This window comes from Pan troglodytes, chromosome 13 (assembly GCF_028858775.2).
Source record: "Pan troglodytes isolate AG18354 chromosome 13, NHGRI_mPanTro3-v2.0_pri, whole genome shotgun sequence".
NCBI classification, from domain to species: domain Eukaryota; kingdom Metazoa; phylum Chordata; class Mammalia; order Primates; family Hominidae; genus Pan; species Pan troglodytes.
The window spans coordinates 39,276,550-39,296,033 of record NC_072411.2 but is presented as its reverse complement, the minus strand read 5'-3'; the positions used below and the strand labels follow the sequence as shown (position 1 = coordinate 39,296,033).

The 19,484-nt window shown below is 38.6% G+C and overlaps 1 protein-coding gene across 2 annotated transcripts in view; it reads right to left on the bottom strand.

The window, feature by feature from the left end:
* Positions 1 to 19,484, bottom strand: part of THSD7B (thrombospondin type 1 domain containing 7B) — a 908,985-nt gene that overhangs the window by 420,996 nt on the left and 468,505 nt on the right. For both annotated transcript variants that reach the window (XM_054679008.1, XM_009443389.3), the window contains exon 10: positions 16,325 to 16,440. In XM_054679008.1, the coding sequence (XP_054534983.1) occupies positions 16,325 to 16,440 (116 nt within the window). The remainder of the gene's footprint in view (positions 1 to 16,324; positions 16,441 to 19,484) is intronic.

Here is a 19,484-nt window from a genome sequence, read left to right as displayed (position 1 = left end):
GGGAGAGCATTAGGACAAATACCTAATGCATGCGGGGCTTAAAACCTAGATGATGGGTTGACGGGTGCAGCAAATCACCATGGCATATGTATACCTACATAACAAACCTGCACATGTATCCTGGAACCTAAAATAAAAAAAAAATGTGCAGAAAAAAAAAAAAGAGCATGGTAAGTGTGTCTGTGTGTATCTTTCCATGTGTGCCTGTGGCGGGTGTGGGGCAGGGGGAGTGGTGGCAAGGGAGAAGGTTTTGCAATTTTAAGTTTCAAAATCTTCAATAAGAAGGGAATATTTGAGTAAGAACTTGAAGGAGGTAGGAGGTCATCTAATGTAATATATGGGGAAGGACAGGTCAAGGCAGAGCTGATATTATGTGCCAAGGCCCAGAGCCAAATTGCAGACAGAGCAACAGCACAGGTGTGGCTGGATCACTGAGAGGGAATGAGAGCAAAAGAGGACCACTTCCCCACATAAACACACACACAGAATTGGATTTCTACCTGGAACCATATTAAAAATAAATTAGTAAAGACTTTGATGTAAAAATTTCAGAAGAAAAACATAGGCTAATATCTTTATATCTTTAGGATAAAAAAAGTATTTTAAAACATAAAAAATAAAAGCCATAATGTAGTTGGATAAATTCAACTACATTAAAATTAAGCATTTCTCTTCCCCAAATGACAAGCTTCATTCTGAATGGGGATAATTTTACTACATGGAACCACAAAAGTTTAATATGGAGACTATAATCTTCAAAACAGTAAGAAAAACAATTCAACCATGTGAGTCATTTACCAAGTGCTTTACATGAATCAACTCACTCAATCCTCATAAGAACCTATAACAATTACTCTTGTCATTCCCATTTTGCAGGTAAGAAAATGGAGACAAAGAGAGCTTCTGTTCCTCATGCAAGGTCCCAGTAAGTGGTTGAGAGACTTTGGAACCCAAGCAATGTGGGTCCAGAGTGTGCATTCTGCTTTGTTGCCTGTCACAAAAATGAACCTCTCCCTGGTCCTATTCCCTCCAATCCTTAGATGTTCTCAGCTGAAGAAATGCAATCCAATAAAATAATCTGAGTTAATGGCAACTCTTCCCAGAAATTAAAACTCAAAGCCAGTTAGGATCCTGGCCTGGAGAGAAAGCCAGTAAAGACTGGGACCAGCATCATGGATGGGCAGGTGATCTGTGCAGTCTCAGGGGTGGTTTAGGGCTCTGTGACAATAGTCTTGAAATTCTCAATACTTTTTTGAACACTGAACTCCACATTTTCCCATTTTGCACAGGACCCTCAAATTTTGTCCCTGATCCTGATAAGAAGAGATGGGAACGTGGGGACTTTGTGAGATACCCTGGATCTTTGGAACCATTTTACTCCTTAGAAGCTCACATTCAGAAGAGGTGGCTAAAAAGGGTCTGTGCCTTGCTGAAATCCAGCCAATTGCTTACTACTGTTTCTATTAAATCCGTTGAGCAGGGAAGAGTGTTTGCATAATCATCCAGTTATGTGAATTACACAGGATGGATGGATGAAAAATTGAGCACACTCCAGGTCATGAAGACATGCTATTAAACACTATCGAGTTATGATAATTCATATGCTTACCTACTGCTGTGGTTTCAATATTTGCCCCCTCCAAAACTCATGGCAAAAGTGAATCCCCTATGTGGCAGAAGTGAGAGGTGGCTCCTTTAAGAGGTGACTGGATTTTATTTATGGATTAATGGGATTACGGATCACGGGAGTGGGACCCGTAGCTTTATAAGATGCCAAAGAAAGACCAAAGTTCACATGATCAACCCTTCACCATGTGATGCCCTGTGCCACTTTGGGACTCTGTAGACTCCCCACGAGCAAGAAGGCTCTCACCAAATGCGCACCCTCACCCTTGAACTTCCCAGTCTCCAGAACTGTAAGAAATAAATTTTGTTTCTTTATAAGTTACCCAGTTTCAAGTATTTTGTTATAAGTAACAGAAAACAGACTAAGATAACTTCAATTCCCCTTTTCTATTCAAGAAAATATTTTCCTCATTTCTTGCCCAGATAATTGAATGGTCCCCTAATTTTTCCACTGGTTTCCAAATGTCGTCTCACCTCATTATTTTCTATACTATTTTCTTTTTCTAAAACAAAAATGTGATTTTATCACACTCATGGTTAAAATTTAAATTCCACCAGAATTCCAGATAAGATACAAACTTGGTAGAATGTCTTCACGAGCGGGTACCTGCATATCTCTTTATTTCTTATCATTCCCCCATATGGGTTGTGTATCCGAAGCATCATTAGCCACCTGTAATTCATTCAATTACAAAGTACTGTCACACAGCCAAGCTTCTGCACACATATCTCCTCTGCTACTTACTACTTGTAAACATCTATTCCATGTTTACCCGGTAACTCCTGATCTACTAAGTCTCACCTCCCCAATCACAGGACTCCCTTCTTTCTGGCTCCATAATGTCCTGTACTCATTCCTGTTATAGAAAACATGTGTTTGCATGCCTGAATTTCTATTTAAGTGCTCCGTGATAAAAGTAACCTCATTTTATTCATCTTAATGTAACTAGCAGTTGGCATAAAACTTGGTATACAGTAAGCCCTAGAAAAAGGTTTACTGACTCATCCATTATTATTATTATTATTATTATTATTATTATTATTCATTCAAAAAATATTTAGGCAATTACTTTGTGGCAGTCACCATTCAACATGTTTCAGCAGAGAACAAGACATGGAACTTCTATTCTAGTTGGGATAATGATAATTGCTGTGAGAAAATAATACAGAGTAAAGAAGAAGAAAAAAAACAGGAAGAAGGGGGATTTTTAAATAGGGTAGTCAGAGACAGACACTCTGAGGCAATGGCATTTAAACAAAGTGTTGAATAAAAGCACCCAAGGGCCAGGCACCACTGGAGGTCAGGAGTTTGAGACCATCCTGGGCAACACAGAGAGATTCTACCTCTAAAAACATAAAAATAATCAGGCTTGGTGGCACGCACCTGTAGTCCCAGCCACTCAGGAGGCTTAAGCCCAGGAGTTTGAGGCTGCAGTGAGCTATGACTGCATCATTGCACTCCATCAGGTGACAAAGCCAGACCCTGTTTCTAAAAAAGTGAAAAGTTTTAGAAAGGCACCCAGGCAAAAGGCTAGAAGAGATTCCCAGAAAGACGGAGCAGTAAGTGAAAGTCTGAATGAGATGGAAAAAAGCTTGGTCAGAAAGGAGGCTGACATAGCTAAAGGGAAGTAAAGGAGGCAGTGGAAAGTATTAGGTTGAGAGTTCACCAAGTCGCACGGCACCAGACAGCAAGGGTGGAGTCCTCTTAATGATGCCTTCCATGTGAAGGGAGATCCACTTCCATAGTAGTTCTTGTGCCTCGACTCTCTATACCTCCCTCACCTACATCTCCTGTGGAGATGTAAATCATGACTTTGGCAACAAGAAACTGATATGTTTCTTGTTATGATATGCTCTCTCCTTTTCTTTCTTTGGGATACGTCTGCTCAGAAAATGCACATATTCTTCTGTCTTCTCAGCTGTGCTCACCCAAGAAGAATGTTTTGCTATTCAGCATAGGCTGTGGCCAGGTAGGAAAGCCTGTCTAATTCTGGGGTTGAGAAGCAGCTGATATTTTGATCTCCCTCTGCTTTGATTAACTCTCAGTTGTTTCTGATTTTGGGTGGAAGGAACGATAGTTTGGGAAAAGATGGAATTCTTCAAGGTTCAAGACCATGTATGACCTTGTTGGTCATATATAATGTTATTTTATATTCTTGCAATGTTTACATTCTTGCAATGTTACATTGCATGTTTACATTCTTGCAATGTTACACTGCATGTTTACATTCTTGCAATGTTACATTGCATGTTTACATTGCAAGAATATAAAATAACATTATACGTGATAAGCAGGTCCTAATGTTTAAATACTAAACATTATTATTGTTCCACTATGAGAGCCCCCCTCTCACTCTTTCTCTGTCTGGACATACACACATACACACGCACACACATACACACTCACATAAACATACACACTGCTAAGTATCTTCTGTTTATAAAATTCATAATGTTTATGGCTTGAGCTTAAATAGTCATGAATCCTACAACTTACTTGGGGTAGAAAAAATACATAATGGAGAAAATTATCACATATTGAGCAACTTTGCATGGGATAAGAAAGCCCTATGAAGTTAAGTTGTCTTACAGATATTACATGTTATATCTATGTTACACATGAGCATGTAGTTTCAGAGATGTTAACTAAAATTCAAAATACTGCGAAAAAGTGACAATACCAGGAGTCCACCAGAAGTCTGTTAGATTCTAAAAAAGGTCAAGCTCTTCCCAGTACCCATGAACAAATAAGACAGAAGCTTAAGACAGAATATAATTCAGTGCGAAACTAAATATAATCAAACACCTACTCAAAAGCATTGTGGTCATTCAGCAATGAGAGAGGATATTGCTGGCTCAAGTTAGAAATTAACACACTTGCAACAGAGCTTGTCACCACATTCGTGTGATCTGTATTCCTTTGGTTATCCATAAGGTCTCAAAATACAATATGACAAACATATTTTAGATATCAGCAAATTAAATCTAACTTGGAAAGATTTCAAAAGGCAGAGAGTCTATCATTCCTAGCATACTTATTTTTGGATATTTTATTTATGATCATTGAAAGCATGTCATTCAAGAAATATTCTATCTGAACCATCTATATGTAGCAACTTAATTTCAAAACAACTTCAAGAGATTCACAGACTATCCAGGGCTGATTTTTCTACTAGGGGACACTTAAAAGTTGTTTGTCTAAACCATGAGCAATCTATTTCATTTAAGCATAAAGTAGCTTGTTGATTTTTTAACCATACATAAATTATTTGATGTTTTTATAAAACCTGAAGTTTCAAACTGACATATTAAGATCCCAATGTTTAACTCCACCTCTAATTCTAGGCTTTACTATAATAATATAAATTAAACACTTTATAAATCTACCATCACATTAGCTAACCCAGTGTGTCAAAAACCTCCGGAAACCACACTCTAATTTAGAAATCACATTGAAATGGGACCAAAGCCAAGGAAGCAAAAAATAACTAATTTATTCTTTTTAATTGCAGAAGATTATTTAATAAACTGAAGGAAACACCCCAGGTAAATCAAAGCTAATTTATTCAATTTCTTCATAGGAAGTACATCAAAAGACTAAAAATATACTTCTAATTAGAATGGGTACCTTGGTTTCTATAAAACAACTCATTTACCTCTATCGACATATAAGAATCATATTATATTGTCTGCAGAGAATTCTATAGATATGAGAATGAAACCAGCCAGAAGCAAAAGCATTTTGTAAAGAAAGAACACTCATATTGAAGGAAACACAGATTTTTGCCACCAATGCTAACAATAAATCATTTTAAATATCCATGTGCCATAGGATTTATTTATGGTAACATAGCCTGGCTGTTCCACGAAGGAAATTAATAGTGCTTTAAAGTCACTATTAGATATAAACTAAGACAGCATAGTATTGCATTTCAGGTGTAAAGAACAGAACTCCACACACTAAACCTACATTTGCTTATTTTTCTGCTTTTTAAATTTATTTTGTTTTCTTTGGTATGTTGGTTTATTTTATAAGACAACCAAACAGCACTGTTTATCATAGACCACTGATAGGAATCACAGCCAAGGCATTTTGGTAAGAATGCAAGTACACACAGACTGCATATTTTGCTTGTTTGAAGTAAAATATCACTCAGATCATACTCAGAGTGGCTAATATCAGACTCAGATCATACTCAGAGTGAGTACCTCATTCTCCCAGTTTCTATTCCACATGAAGGTGTTATTCTACTGCATTTCTATTCTCTGGAGCTTCATTTTCCTTTTCTATATTTCTACCTAATTCACAACAGCCCTTTTCTCAAACCAAAGCTGTGAAGTAAAAAAAAAAAAAAAAAAAAGCAAGCCTTTTCTATTGGAAACATGCTAGTCTCTTCCAATAGTTCAGCACCCAGAGTGTAACTGGTGGAGGCACAAGAGAGGGATGAGCCAGGTTCTGAATTCCCTCCAAAAAGTGGAGCTTGAACCAGTTGGAGAGGCCAACCTCCCTGCGGAACACCACGAGCCCTCTCCAGAGGGATGCTCCTGCATCATTCTCTGCCACCTTTGTGCATCACTGTCCCCTCTCCTTCCACATGAGTCTCTGGCCTCAAGGGCTGCTCCAACAGGCTTCTGAGCCACTGAGGGACCTGGCACAAAAGTATTATACAAACCGGGGCCAGGCACAGTGGCTCACACCTGTAATCCCAGCACTTCAGAAGGCTGAGGCAGAAGGACAGCAAAAGGAGTTCCAGACAAGCCTGGGCAACATGGCGAGACCCCATCTCTACAAATAAATAAATAAATAAAGGGCCAGGCATGGTGGCTCATGCCTATAATCCCAGCACTTCCAGTATTACTTCCAACTGTAATCTAAACTGTAATCCCAGCATTTATAGCTCCCATCACACCCATAGGGTTTTTTTCTTACATTTGGACATCTGCCAGATCTGTTATAAATTCCCATCAAGCCCCCCAACCCTTTTTTTTTTTTTTTTTTTTGAGACAGAGTCTCGCTCTGTCACCCAGGCTGAAGTGCAGTGGCATGATTTCAGCGCACTGCAACCTCCGCCTCCCGGGTTCAAGTGATTCTCCTGACTCAGCCTCACGAGTAGCTGGGACTACAGGCATGTGCTACCACATCTGGCTAATTTTTTGTATTTTCAGTAGAGACGGGGTTTCTCCATGTTAGCCAGGATGGTCTCAAACTCCTGACCTCGTGATCCACCCGCCTCGGCCTCCCAAGGACTGGTATTACAGGCGTGAGCCACTGCGCCCAGCCAAGCCCCCTTTTACCTAATGTAGCTTAAAGTTCTTTGATCCTTAAAAACTAAAATAGAGTTGATTAAAACAACACAGTAGGTGCTTGTCACACATTTCTTAAACAATCTGTTGGTCTATGGTTACATCCAATGCTTCTCCAATATAGTGGTTTTCAAACTTTAGTGTGTCTTAGAATCACTAAGGAAGTTAATTTAAAAATGCAGAGTTTTAGGCCCCAGTTCCAACTTCAAAATCAGAATCTCTTAGGGTTCTAGCAAGCATACCACACAGATCTGAGCTGAAGGTTTGTGGACCACATTTTCAGAAACCTGTTCAATTACTTTAAGTTTTACCCATGGGTCAGTCTAGGACACTAAAAGATTGCACATGACCACAATTTTGCATTTCACCTTATATATGGCCTTGGGTTTTTATCAAGAATGAAACCCTGTCAGACAGTGCATTGCATTTCCCATAACCATATGGTTGAAAACAGTAACTACTACCCCAGTTGGTGACTTTGAAGCACGAGTGGGAAATGACTTTAAGAAATTAGCAATTTAATAGGCTTTGCTTCCCTGAGATAGTCATACAACTTCATTACAGATAATAGACAGACTGATAGACAAATGAATGAACAAACAAGTACACAAAAAATAAATAAAAATGATAGAATTTTTTCCCTTTTAACCACATTTGCCAGGAAAACAGAGACAAATCTGATGCTCTAAGTCTCACACATTCTGTGGCCAGCGTCGTCACATATGTTCTTGCATTAAGCTATGCAAATTTTTATGAGGAAAATTGAGCTGTGAAGGTAGACTAACTTCTCGTTCAGCAGTTTGCTAGGTTTGCTTAAGCAAACTGGTTCTTGCTAGCATGTATTTATTTGACATGGATTTACTAAGTTCTGTTCTGCCTTAAGTTTATTTCTTGGTACTTTGGGGACTGAAAACTGAAAAGGGCAAGGTTTAAGCCCTCAAGGAGTTCACAATCCTTCAGAGGAACACAAAACACCTTTACCAATAGCCAGACTGCAAACATTTCAGACAGAGCATGGGAATTCAGAGGGCAAAGTGTTTATTTCCAGCAGAAGGGTCAGAACAAACTCTGTGGAGGGGGCTAGGATTTAGGCTGTAGTAAGATTTGGGCAAGCAGTAGAGATGAAGGGAGACATTCAGGCAGAGGGGAAATCAGACTTTTCTTGCCTTCTTCCATAGTTCCCTGACCTTCATAGCACACTTTGTGACTGCATCTTTATTCAGGTAGTTTTGTGTTCAACTCCTCTATCTTCCCACTGGATGGTATTCTCTATGATGGAGAGATTTCTGTATGTTTCATTCACCACTTTATCCATATACACACAGCGCCTAGCACACAGCCTGAAATGCAGGATCATTCAGCAAATATTTGTTGTTAAGTGGTTAAGAGCTTAGGATTCCATGTGGTTTTGGTATTTATTAATGTTAGTTTTGCAACCTTGGGCTCTATCTTTAAGCCCTATTTTCTTTTACATAAAATGGAGTAATAATTCTTTTAACATAAGGTTGAGGTAAGAATTAAATGGAATAGTGAGAACATTTAAAACCTACTCTGGTGGCAATTTTGAAATATGCTTTATTATTAACTCTAGGCAGGTGAGGTGATGGATATATTAATTAGCTTGATTTAATCATTCCATCATGTATACATGTATCAAAACATCACATTATACCCCATACTTATATACAGTTATTATTTGTCAAATTAAAATAAAATTTTAAAATAGAAATAATCAAATAGAGTAATGCATATAAATTATAGCTATTATAAATTTAATAGGAAGAGGCAGTGAAATAAAGCAAAGCTATGCCGAAGTTACAGCCTTTCACTGGCAAGAATTAAACTTGTGTAGCTTGCCTTTCTGTAGCTGAACAGGGGCACCAGGACGGACAATGTAGCAAGTTTAAACACTGGGTTTTTTAACTTGGTCTTTGCTCCTTTGAGGCCATATGGCAACTTCCCTTGAGGAGTGTGTTGCCTCATCTGTGAAGCAGCACTAATAAAACAGCTCTTCCTTTACCATTAAACTGTCCTGACAATTTATGAGATAGCACATGTCAAATTAATGTGTGATCTATAACATGCAAAGCCTGCAATAAAGGTACTGGACTTCAAATTCTTGATTTGCTAATAGACAGGCAAGACTATCTGTGCCTATGGATGTAGCAAGTAGCTCATTGTTGTGGGATAAAAACAGACAAGCCCTAGAGCCAGAGAGAAGCCTGGATTTCCACCATGCTCTGATTCTAACATACTGGTTAACCTCGGAGCAGTTACTTCATCTTTCTGAGCCTGGTGTTTCTCACCTGTTAGTCATGTATGATTAGACTTACTTCCTGGGGCCACTGTAGGATGCAAGAGAAAATCCAGTAGACTATACTGTAGATTTCAGGTCCTTCTAAATATACATCAATCTCTAGTCCAGAGGGAAGAAGACGGAGTAATGGGGTGAGAGGAAAGAGTCTGGACTGACAATGCTTTCCCTACCAGATATTACTCGGATTAACATTTCTCTGAAGGAGTTTAGACCAGACTAAGAGTTCTGAGCTCTGAGCAGCAACTCCCATTCTAATGTAAGTGTTCCTCCTTGTCTCAATATGGTCATCGGACTCTAATGCAATGTTGTTATTTTTTTTAAAACCAAATCTGATAACTTCTTATGCTGGGTTTTAATAAAGACAGGCAGAAGATCCCATAATTAAAAAAATATATAGGAAAAAATAAAACAATATTTAATTGAGAGAATTTTATCCATGAACTTTTTCCCCCTATGAAATAGGAAAAGGTGTTTTTTAATGAATTTTATCAGCAGAACTCCTCAGTTTAGCAGGAGTATGATTGAAAACTATAATCTCTACAAGCCCAAGTGTTTGTCATTCCTCCTACTAAATTATCAGGAATATTTATTGAGCACTGGGACCATGTACTGATCTATGGAATTTAAATTACAGACTAAAGGAAGCAAGTTACACCCAGCAGCACCTGTGAAGACAAAGATACCTGCACTCATGTATCAGAGCTGGGTCTGGAGACATCTATGTGAGCTATACATCTTGCTGTGTTTAATTTCTCAAAAAACTCTTTGGAAAAGATAACATTATCTAAAGTTTACAGAAGAAACAAAAAAGATTTAGGTAATGTCAATCTCAAGGAAGAACAAGGTGTTAAAGTGCCTTGAACATTATTTTTTGGGCCAGTGTTCCAGGCTCAAAGCTTTGATTACTCAAACACAGCAGACCCTCTATTATTTGGGAACAAATGGATGAACAAAGGTGTGGATGGTTCTGTGAAGAGGAGGGGGCCACATATGCTTGACAGGGGAAAGTAAACAGGCAAGTTAGTGCTTGTATGTATTTGAGTGGGCAAAATTCTGGAATCCAGAATAGGTTATTTTTTACCTTTTTGACATTCAGATTGACCAATTCCCTAATTGACCTGGATCTGTGGAATAATCTGTTAATGCCACAGTTTCATTTAAAAGAAAGCAAAATCTTTAAGCATTAGAACTGACTGGGGAAGAGATGTGTCTATTTATTCATTCATTCAACAATAATTACTAAATGCCAACCATGTGCCAGACACTGTACTAAGCACTGGAAGTTCATTAATGAAATGAAAGACTCCTACCCTCTGAGTTTATAGTCTGTCCAGAGCAATACAGGCATAGAAACAGGTGCCATAATACCAGCATGTAGAGGACTTAATAATTGCAGGAACTCAACATAATACAAGCTCCCTGACCTTAAGGAACTTTTATCATCATCATTATCATCTAATAATAATAATAATAAATAAATGCTAAGCACTGAGTATTTCTCATCCTCCACCACTGGTAAGAGTCACCTATGGAGAGTTTTAACACTGAAAATATCCTTTCAACCTGAAGAGATTCTGACTGGTTTGAGCTGGGGTGAGTCTCAGACATCTGTGGATTGAAAAAACTCAATGGGGTTGAGATTAAATAAAAATAAACAATAATAAATTTCTATATACCTGGCACTGTTCCATCTGTCCTCCTTATAACAGCTCTTTGAAGTAGCTGGTAATATTACCTTATTTTGGAAAGGAAGAAATTGAAACACAGCAAGTTTAAAGTAATTTGTATGGCAGAGATGAGATTTGAATCAAGGAAATCTAACTCAAGAATCCATGCTACATGCCTAGGTGTTTAAAAAAAAATCACTGTCTGTTTTTGATACTGAAAACTCAAGAGGCAACTCCAGGAGGGTTGACACAGGAGGAAATGAATTCCACCAAATGAGGTTTCCTACCAATTCCCAGCAGCAGTCTCTGCTGTTGGCCTTCCTGTTACCATGACATTGCTCTCTAGCTCACTCCTTAGAGATGAAAGTTAAAGGAGTTCCTTCAGCCTCCAATTATTTGAGACTGACAAATAATTAATCATTAGCTCCATGGTTTCTAGAAATATTCTGTTGAATATTCTATTTTTAATATACCATAATTTATCTTCAGTCTAGTAACTTTACCTCTTTCATATTCTCCCTTTCCATAAACTGGTAAACATATCAGGCAATTATCTCAACTAGTCCTTTTGGGTGTGGAAGTGGGGATTAATGTATAGACAAAATAAGAATGTCCATGAGGTGATAATTGCTTTGTGTAGCCATCATGACATGAATACATTGTATTAACCATTAATACTTTGTATTCACATTGCATTCATTTATGCATATGTTTGAAACTTCATATAATTAAATGTTGAAAATATGCAGTGAGGCTCTTTAAAGGTTCTCTGATATAAATCGTACAAAGGATAATACTGATTTGTGATCTTAAAGTAAAAACATGAGGAATGACAGTGATGGCAGCAGTGGCCAACATAATTAATTCCAACACTACCTCGGCAAACAATTATCAATGATCTCCTATAACAGGCTGAAATGTATGTGAAGACGTATTGTAAAATATTAGGCATTAAATGAGTGTTTCTCATCCTTCACTGCTTATAAGTCACCTATGGAGAATTTTAGTATCGCAGATATCCTTCCAACCTAAAGATATTCTGACTGGGCGAGCTGGGATAAGGCTCAGACATCAGTCCATTGAAAAAACTAAGGGCTGAGAAATGTTGCAATAAGCTAGCTGTTGCTATTATTAACTAGACCACATTGGATACTTTAGGCAGGCATTTGTTTTGTAGGCCGAAAAAAGAATCAAAGAAAACAGCAAAAAAAAAAAAAAAAAGTACAAAGGAAATGGTTCGTGATAATTTGGTGAATTTATTACAAGGACTGAAGAATTAGGCCACAACAGGCCAAAGCTTGGTAGACCTTTGGTTTGCTTAGAAAAATATGAGACTATCATTGATCCTTTAAGCAGAGACTCAGAGAAGGAGGAGTAAGAAGATCATAAGCATGGCTTGAGATTGTCCATGGCTTGAAAATACCTTTATGTTTTAAGGTTTTAGCTCTTGAATCAAGCCGGGACAAAATAAAACCTGACGCAATTCATCCATTGCTATGTCACAAATCACTGCTGGTGCACTTGGTCCCCTAAACAACCTTGGCTTTCTGAGAGGTTTAGAATGAATGTGGTTTGAGATTTTCATAATCCAGTGATTCCCTGGTTGTTACCACAAACCTATTAAATCAGAATGTATTAGAGTAGGATCCAGGCATCAGAGATTTTCAGGTGATTCCATTGTGCAGTCAACTTTGAGGACCACAGACATAACCGCTTCTCAACTTTGATGACCCAACCTGAAGCCATAGCCACAAAACAAAACAAAGGAGTTCTTCTGTCTTCATTAGTCGAGGTTTCCACTTGCTCTGGTCCATCCTCCTCCTGGATCTCTTCCTGACCTCTCAGTTTAAGTTAAACCACTTTTAACCACTCCCCTTCACCTCCCACCCTGTCCCCACCTGCTAGTCTGTCCCTGGTCCATGCTTCTCACTTTAAAACTTTGATCAGACATTGCCTCGCCCAGAAATTTCTAATGAACCCAACCCTGCATAGAGCTTTATACCCAACATATACGTATCCCCTGGGAACTTACAGAAATATACAATTCCAGGCCCCATTTTGGTCTATTGAATTAGAATCTGCAATTAATAAGATCCCCAGGGGACTTGTATGCACTTTCAAGTTTGAGAAGTACTGTTTTAGGACACCATTTCCCAAAAAGTCTGTTGAAGGACACTCTCAAGGACACAAAATCCACTGCCTAGATTTTAATCCACACTCCTCTATCTCTTTACAGAACACCTGTACATTCAAAATATATGCATTGAGTAGCAACTATATGCCTCATACTAGGCTGGGTTTAGAGTATCCAGTTGTGAAGATGGCGGAAGTGGTCCTTATATTCATGGACTTAAAATCTAGCAGGGGCAACTCTAACAAGAAAAGATAATTTAAGGGGATGAATAGGATGCTGTGGGATAATCTACTTAATGGAGGAGGATGGGGGAGTCTACAGTAGTCTGGTAGATGAGAGCAGCATTCCAGGGGAAAGGCAGGTCTCTGTGGATACACAGGCTGAGGACCCGGGAAGGAGGGGCAGCTGAAGAGAATGGAGTGCCAACCTCATGCACAGCAGGCGCAAACTATACAACTATACAAACACTTGCCCAGTGCCTACTCAGTGTCAGGAGGTGGTCTAAGTGCTTTCTTTATAGGCAGGTGTTATTATTAACCTCCATTTTACAAATTAGAAAACTGAGGCAAAGAGACATTAAGTAATATATCTGCTACACAGCAAACATGAAAATACAACCACAGTTATCTGGCTCCAGCATCCATGCTCTTATGCCCTAATCTACAGTCTCTTAAACTGGGGAAAAAAACAAGATACATTCAAGAAGCTGAAAGAAGGGCCACATATCTAGCGTTAAAGCAAGTTTTGCTCATGGATCTATGGGCTTCATCAGAATGAGAGAGACGAGGAGGAGGAGGGTCACCATTCAGGGGGCCCTAGCTTCTTACAACTGAAAATTTCTGGGACCCACCCCATAGTTATTGAATCAGAGTTTCCAGTCATGGATCCAGAAATCTGCATATTAATAATTCTTCCAGGTGATTCAAATGCAATAAAGTTTGAGAACCATAGGCTTATAGATACAATTTCCTCCAAATTTTTCCCCCTCTTATAGTGTCCTTTAATTAACCCATAGTTACTTAATAATATCTTAGTCCCAAGCTATAAACTAAAAATTAGGGTAAATAGGATTGAAATGGAAAGCTGGAAGAAATCTGAAAATTGAATCTTTGCCTCTGTAGGTCCCTGACTGCCAAGCTGTGAAAAGAATTATCTGGGCTTGAAGAGTTGGCGGCAAAGAGAGACCACAGAGACTCAGAACTATTTTCATTACAATGCCAATGATTTAAACAACTAATTGAATTTCTGGAAATCGGAGTAAAATTTAAAGTTGCTTGAGGAACAATTACTTTACATGCCCTGTGATTCCGTTTCCTTTACCCAATGCTAGGAAAAGACTCTCCGGTAGCAGAGAGAATTTTCTTGAATGTAGAATAGGTGGACTAGCAGTGGCTAAAGTAATCTCTGGTCACCAGGGCACACTGGCTCAACAAAGTTAATCTGCTTCCCTATGTATCAAGAGACTTCAATAACTCCAACACCAATTTCTGGCTGCTGATGGGGTATTCTCTTAAATCCAGTCTCTTCTTATAACAATTTAACAGGAATTATACTAAACTCTCATGAATAAGAAGCTAAAATAAATAGTTAAACATCAACAAAACTCCATCATCATAGATTATATTATTCCCTTGCATCTTATCAATATTTATCTTTAAGAGCCTGAAATGTTTTTAGGTACATTATGATTAAAATTCCCAAAGTCAGCCTCCTAGATGCTGCCTTTCAAATGGCTCAGAATAGAGACAGAAGCTTTTCTATCCTTGCCTGCTTTGAAACGACATTACACTGGCTATTTAACAAACCCTGTTCATCCAGTTCATTTACTTTGGATCTTCATTCAGAAAAAAACAAGTTTTGGAGAGTTTCTAGAAGAGATTGTCGTTTCCATCCCTCAAAAGATCAGATAAATAAAGCACTGTATTTTCAAAGCTCTTTCTTATTCAATGTATTTATTTCTGATTCTACCCATAAGCAAATCTCATTGTATGCTACTATATTAATTCTGTGACAAATGATCATCAGGAAGATGAAATGCCATAGGTATAAAACTTTATGCTGGTACTCCACCATTGCAATACAAAGATGATAATTTTCAACAGGTGCCACAGCTCTGTTTTCAATCACTGAGAGGTGTTTGAATGACCATCAGATCTATGTCAATATTGGCCTTATTTTCACGTCACTCTCATGAAGTGATGCTATAGATATGTGAGTCAAAGAGCATTTGAAGGATCTTAGACGCACACAGCTGGAATTATCCAAGGAAAGTAAACCTCTGACAGGTTTTTTTCTCTGCAGAACTGCATACTTTCTTCTTTCTTCTTCCAGGAGGCTGGTGCAGCAAGAGAGCCATGCTCTGCTTGAGAGGACATGGCTGCCAAGAGAAGCCCAGGGACCAGTGGATGAGACTCACTGAACTCTGGGCATTAGAGGTAATATTCTTTCTGTCTTTCCTTTTCTTGGATTTGCCTTTTGTAACCATGCAATGGTAAGATCCAAAGGGCCAAGGCTAGTGTATGAGACTAGGAGAGAGGGACTAAGTTATTAACTCTAGATCTTAGGCCAAAATGGAGTTTTGGGATGAGGATTAATTATATCTTCACATGAACTAGCCATCAGGGAGCTGCAATACACTTTGGGGGAAAGATCTGTTCTAAGAGAGAGGATCACTTTAGCATATACTCCTATGTGTTCATCTAGGACTTTGCTATTAAGTATCCTGGATTAAATACCTTCAAATATACCCAGATGTATAAAGTATCACCATTAAGAATAAAGAAATACAAATCATATATTGCCAATTTCTGTACTTGTTCAACACTTTGTAATGTATCTGCTCTTGTACTCCATGTACTTATATTAATCAGTGATGTATGCATTGTATTCAAGCCCTATATTCTAATGAGGATACCTGGAACTGGGGTCCAGACACACAAGAGCCACATAGAAACTGTGATAGTGATGATGCTTTATAAGGAATCACATGGGAATGACTATTCAAAATGCCACAATGGGGTCAGTAGAAGATGAATACTCCTGCAATGCATGCAGGTGGAACTATGACATAAAATAAGAGAATATGTTTTCTCTTCCAAGCTCTGATAGATTTGGAAATACAAGACTTCATTTACAAACTTTACCAAACTTGTTTCCAGGGTGATAGGCAAATGAAAAAAAAAAAAGGTGCTCGCATTCCACAACCTCTCACTTACTTAGATGTGGAGAAACAATCAGGTTAGGGAAGAAAGAACTAAGAACGCAGCATCCACCTACCTGCTTGGCACATCCTTGGGCAGGGTGTCCACTCACTGAAAGCAGTCACAATACAGTCTTTTTTGCATGGGAGAAAACAGGGGCGCACAGTTTCAGGTCGAGTAGAATCTGGACATCTGTCAATGTGAAAAGACCATGTCAATGCCTTTTTGAGAGACTAAGCGGTTGAACGCAGAACTATAGGATTTTAGAACCGAAAATATTAAGGGCCTCATGTTCCCTTAATAGGTGAGGGAAGAGAGACTCCTGGAGGTGAAGCGACTTGCCCAAGCGCTCAAAGCTGGAGGCAGAGCCTGAAGCAGACCTCAGCTCTCTTGATCCAAAGACCAAAATAACTTTTCACTACACCAGTAAAAAATAACCTCTGAAACCAATGAAAGATGAGTGCCAAGAAAGTGTCTCACCATCAGCATCAACTAATTTGATCTTTTTCAGAAGGAAAAAACTGAAATATTATTTTAAATGTTTTATTCAGGGTGATACATCAAATTAGCAATATTCTACAAAAGAAAGGATTATAAAAGAAATATAAACATATATTGGAAAACAAAAATCTTTGATGGAAAATACTAGGAATCTTTGATCATTAACAGAATTCTAGACTACTTAAATGATGAACAGGTATTTCTTTCCTTTTCTTTTTTTTTTTTTTTTTTTTTCCCGAGATGGAGTCTCACTCTGTCCCTTAGCCTGGAGTGCAGCGGCACGATCTCGGCTCACTGCAACCTCCACCTCCTGAGTTCAAGTGACTCTCACACCTCAGCCTCTCAAGTAGCTGGGATTACAGGTGCACCATCATGCCTGGTTAATTTTTGTAGTTTTAGTAAAGATGGGGTTTCACCATGTTAACCAGGATGATCTCGATCTCTCGACCTCATAATCTGCCCTCCTTGGCCTCCCAAAGTGCTGGGATTACAGGCGTGAGCCACCACGCCCAGTCAATTAATAGGTATTTCTATAGAACACGTAGACTGAAAAGTTGGAAGAAGCAACATATGACAGCCTGTTAATAACAAATATACTAACCAGCATTAACAAGGAAGAAGATATTGATTTTATTACTTTGCTGATAATTAATTTAGTGCCCAGACTTGGGAAGAAAGTAATATAAATAGTTAATAGATTCACAATTATTTGGAAAACTAAAGTCTCAGCAAATAGCAAGCGAGTTTTTGTTTGTTTGCTTGCTTGCTTGTTTTTAGAGTAGAGATGGCTAACAATCACATTTATTATATTCTACAACAGTGTTACACCAAGAAGAAAAACAGGAAAGCACTTTATGCTATACATTTGGTTTTTAAATTCTGTTTCCCGTAAGTTTCATATAAAGAAGAGAATTGCAGTGTGTATAAAGTTAAATAGTGTGAGCTCTGTATTGGATAGCCAGTGCTGAGTTAAGTGCTCTGCCTACATTCTTTCAGTTAGTCTTAACAGCAATGACGAGCATTATAATCTTCATTTTCATATGATAAGCTGAGATGTTGAAATAAGTAATGGACCCAAAGCTTCATGGAGACAAAGCACCTGAAAAAATTATGATTGAAAAAACACCAGTCTAGCAAGTTTAAACAGACAATTAATAGACTTCCAGTAAGAGAGAATAGAGAAAAATGGAAAAGAGAAAATTGATGAGGAAATAATGGACTTAACTATTACAGAATTGAAAAAGAGATGATAATTCAGACTGAAAAACCCAGGAAGTGTATACAAAATGACCAACATGCAAATACAGGGAGTGTCCAAATTTCAAACACAAAGAAAATGTTAAGAGGAGAAACTAGTAATCCCAACGCTTTGGGAGGCCGAGGCAGGAGTATTGCTTGAGGCCAGAAGTTAAACACTAGCCTGGGCAACATAGCCAGACCCTGTGTCTATAAAAAATATAAAAAATATTAGCTGGGCATGGGGGTACATGCCTGTAGTCCTAGCTACATGGGTTGCTGAGGCCAGAGGATCACTGAAACCCAGGAGTTCAAGGCTGCAGTAAGCTATGATCACACCCCTGCACTCCAGAGCCTGGCCAATAAAGCAAGACTCTGTCTCTAAAAAAGAAACAAAGAGAGAGAGAGAGTGAGAGAAAAAGAAGGAAGGAGGGAGGGAGGGAGGGCGGGCAGAACAGAAACTAATAACTGTTAGGGCAAAAAGGAAGAAAAATGGTTCATCTAAGAAGGGAGAGGAATCTGAGTGACATCAGACCTCATCAACTTACATAATTATAAATCTGAAAGCAATTTCATAGTGTTAACATTTTAGAAACAATGCATAGGCAAAACAGAGACGAATAAATTTTGTTTTGGGATAAAATGTTCCAACACATCATTCTGGTCACAGAGAGCACAGGATGAGAACTAGAAAGAGGAGAGAGGATGGACACTGGATGTCCTCCTCCAACAAAGCAGGTGTTCAGAGGGTTGATCTAAACACAAATGAAATAAGAGACAACGTCATTATGAACAAAAGGTTTGTGTCCCTCCCAAAATCTGTATGTTGAAACCTAACCCCCAAAGTGAAAACATCGGGTGGTGGAGCCTTTAGGAGATAATTAGATCATGAGGTTGGAGCTCCCACGAATGGCATCAGTGTCCCTTACAAAAAGAGACACCAAGTAGCTGGTTTCCTCTCTGTGTTCTCCACCATGTGAAGATACAAGAAGGTGGCCATCTGCAAACCAGCAAGAGGGCTTTTCCTGGAATTCAACCATGAGGTCACCCTGATCTCGGACTTTCAGCCTCCAAAACTGTCAGAAATAAACCTGTTTGTTGTTTCAGCCAACCAGTCTATGGTATTTTTGTTATAGCAGCCCAAACTGACTTTGACAAAGGTTCTAAGAAACTTGATCAAAAGTACTACTGTAACCAACCAAGAGAATGCCAACATTCTGGGAGGAGCTGGGAGAGGAAGTAGTGGAAATGAGCTAAGGTTGATTACTTTCATGGGAGCAAATCACAGAATGACAATTTTAAATTGATAAATGCAGAGCTACATGGCTCTTGTGTGAAAAATATATCCTTTAGAGTTAGGAGGTAAACACCAGAAAGGGAGAAGGGCCAGTGATATATACTTGAATTTGCTTGTATCCACATAAAGATACAGGGGAGGTAGATGAGGAAGGAGTCAAGTGGTTGTTGGTGACAGGGAAGGAGGACGGAAGTGGGTGAAT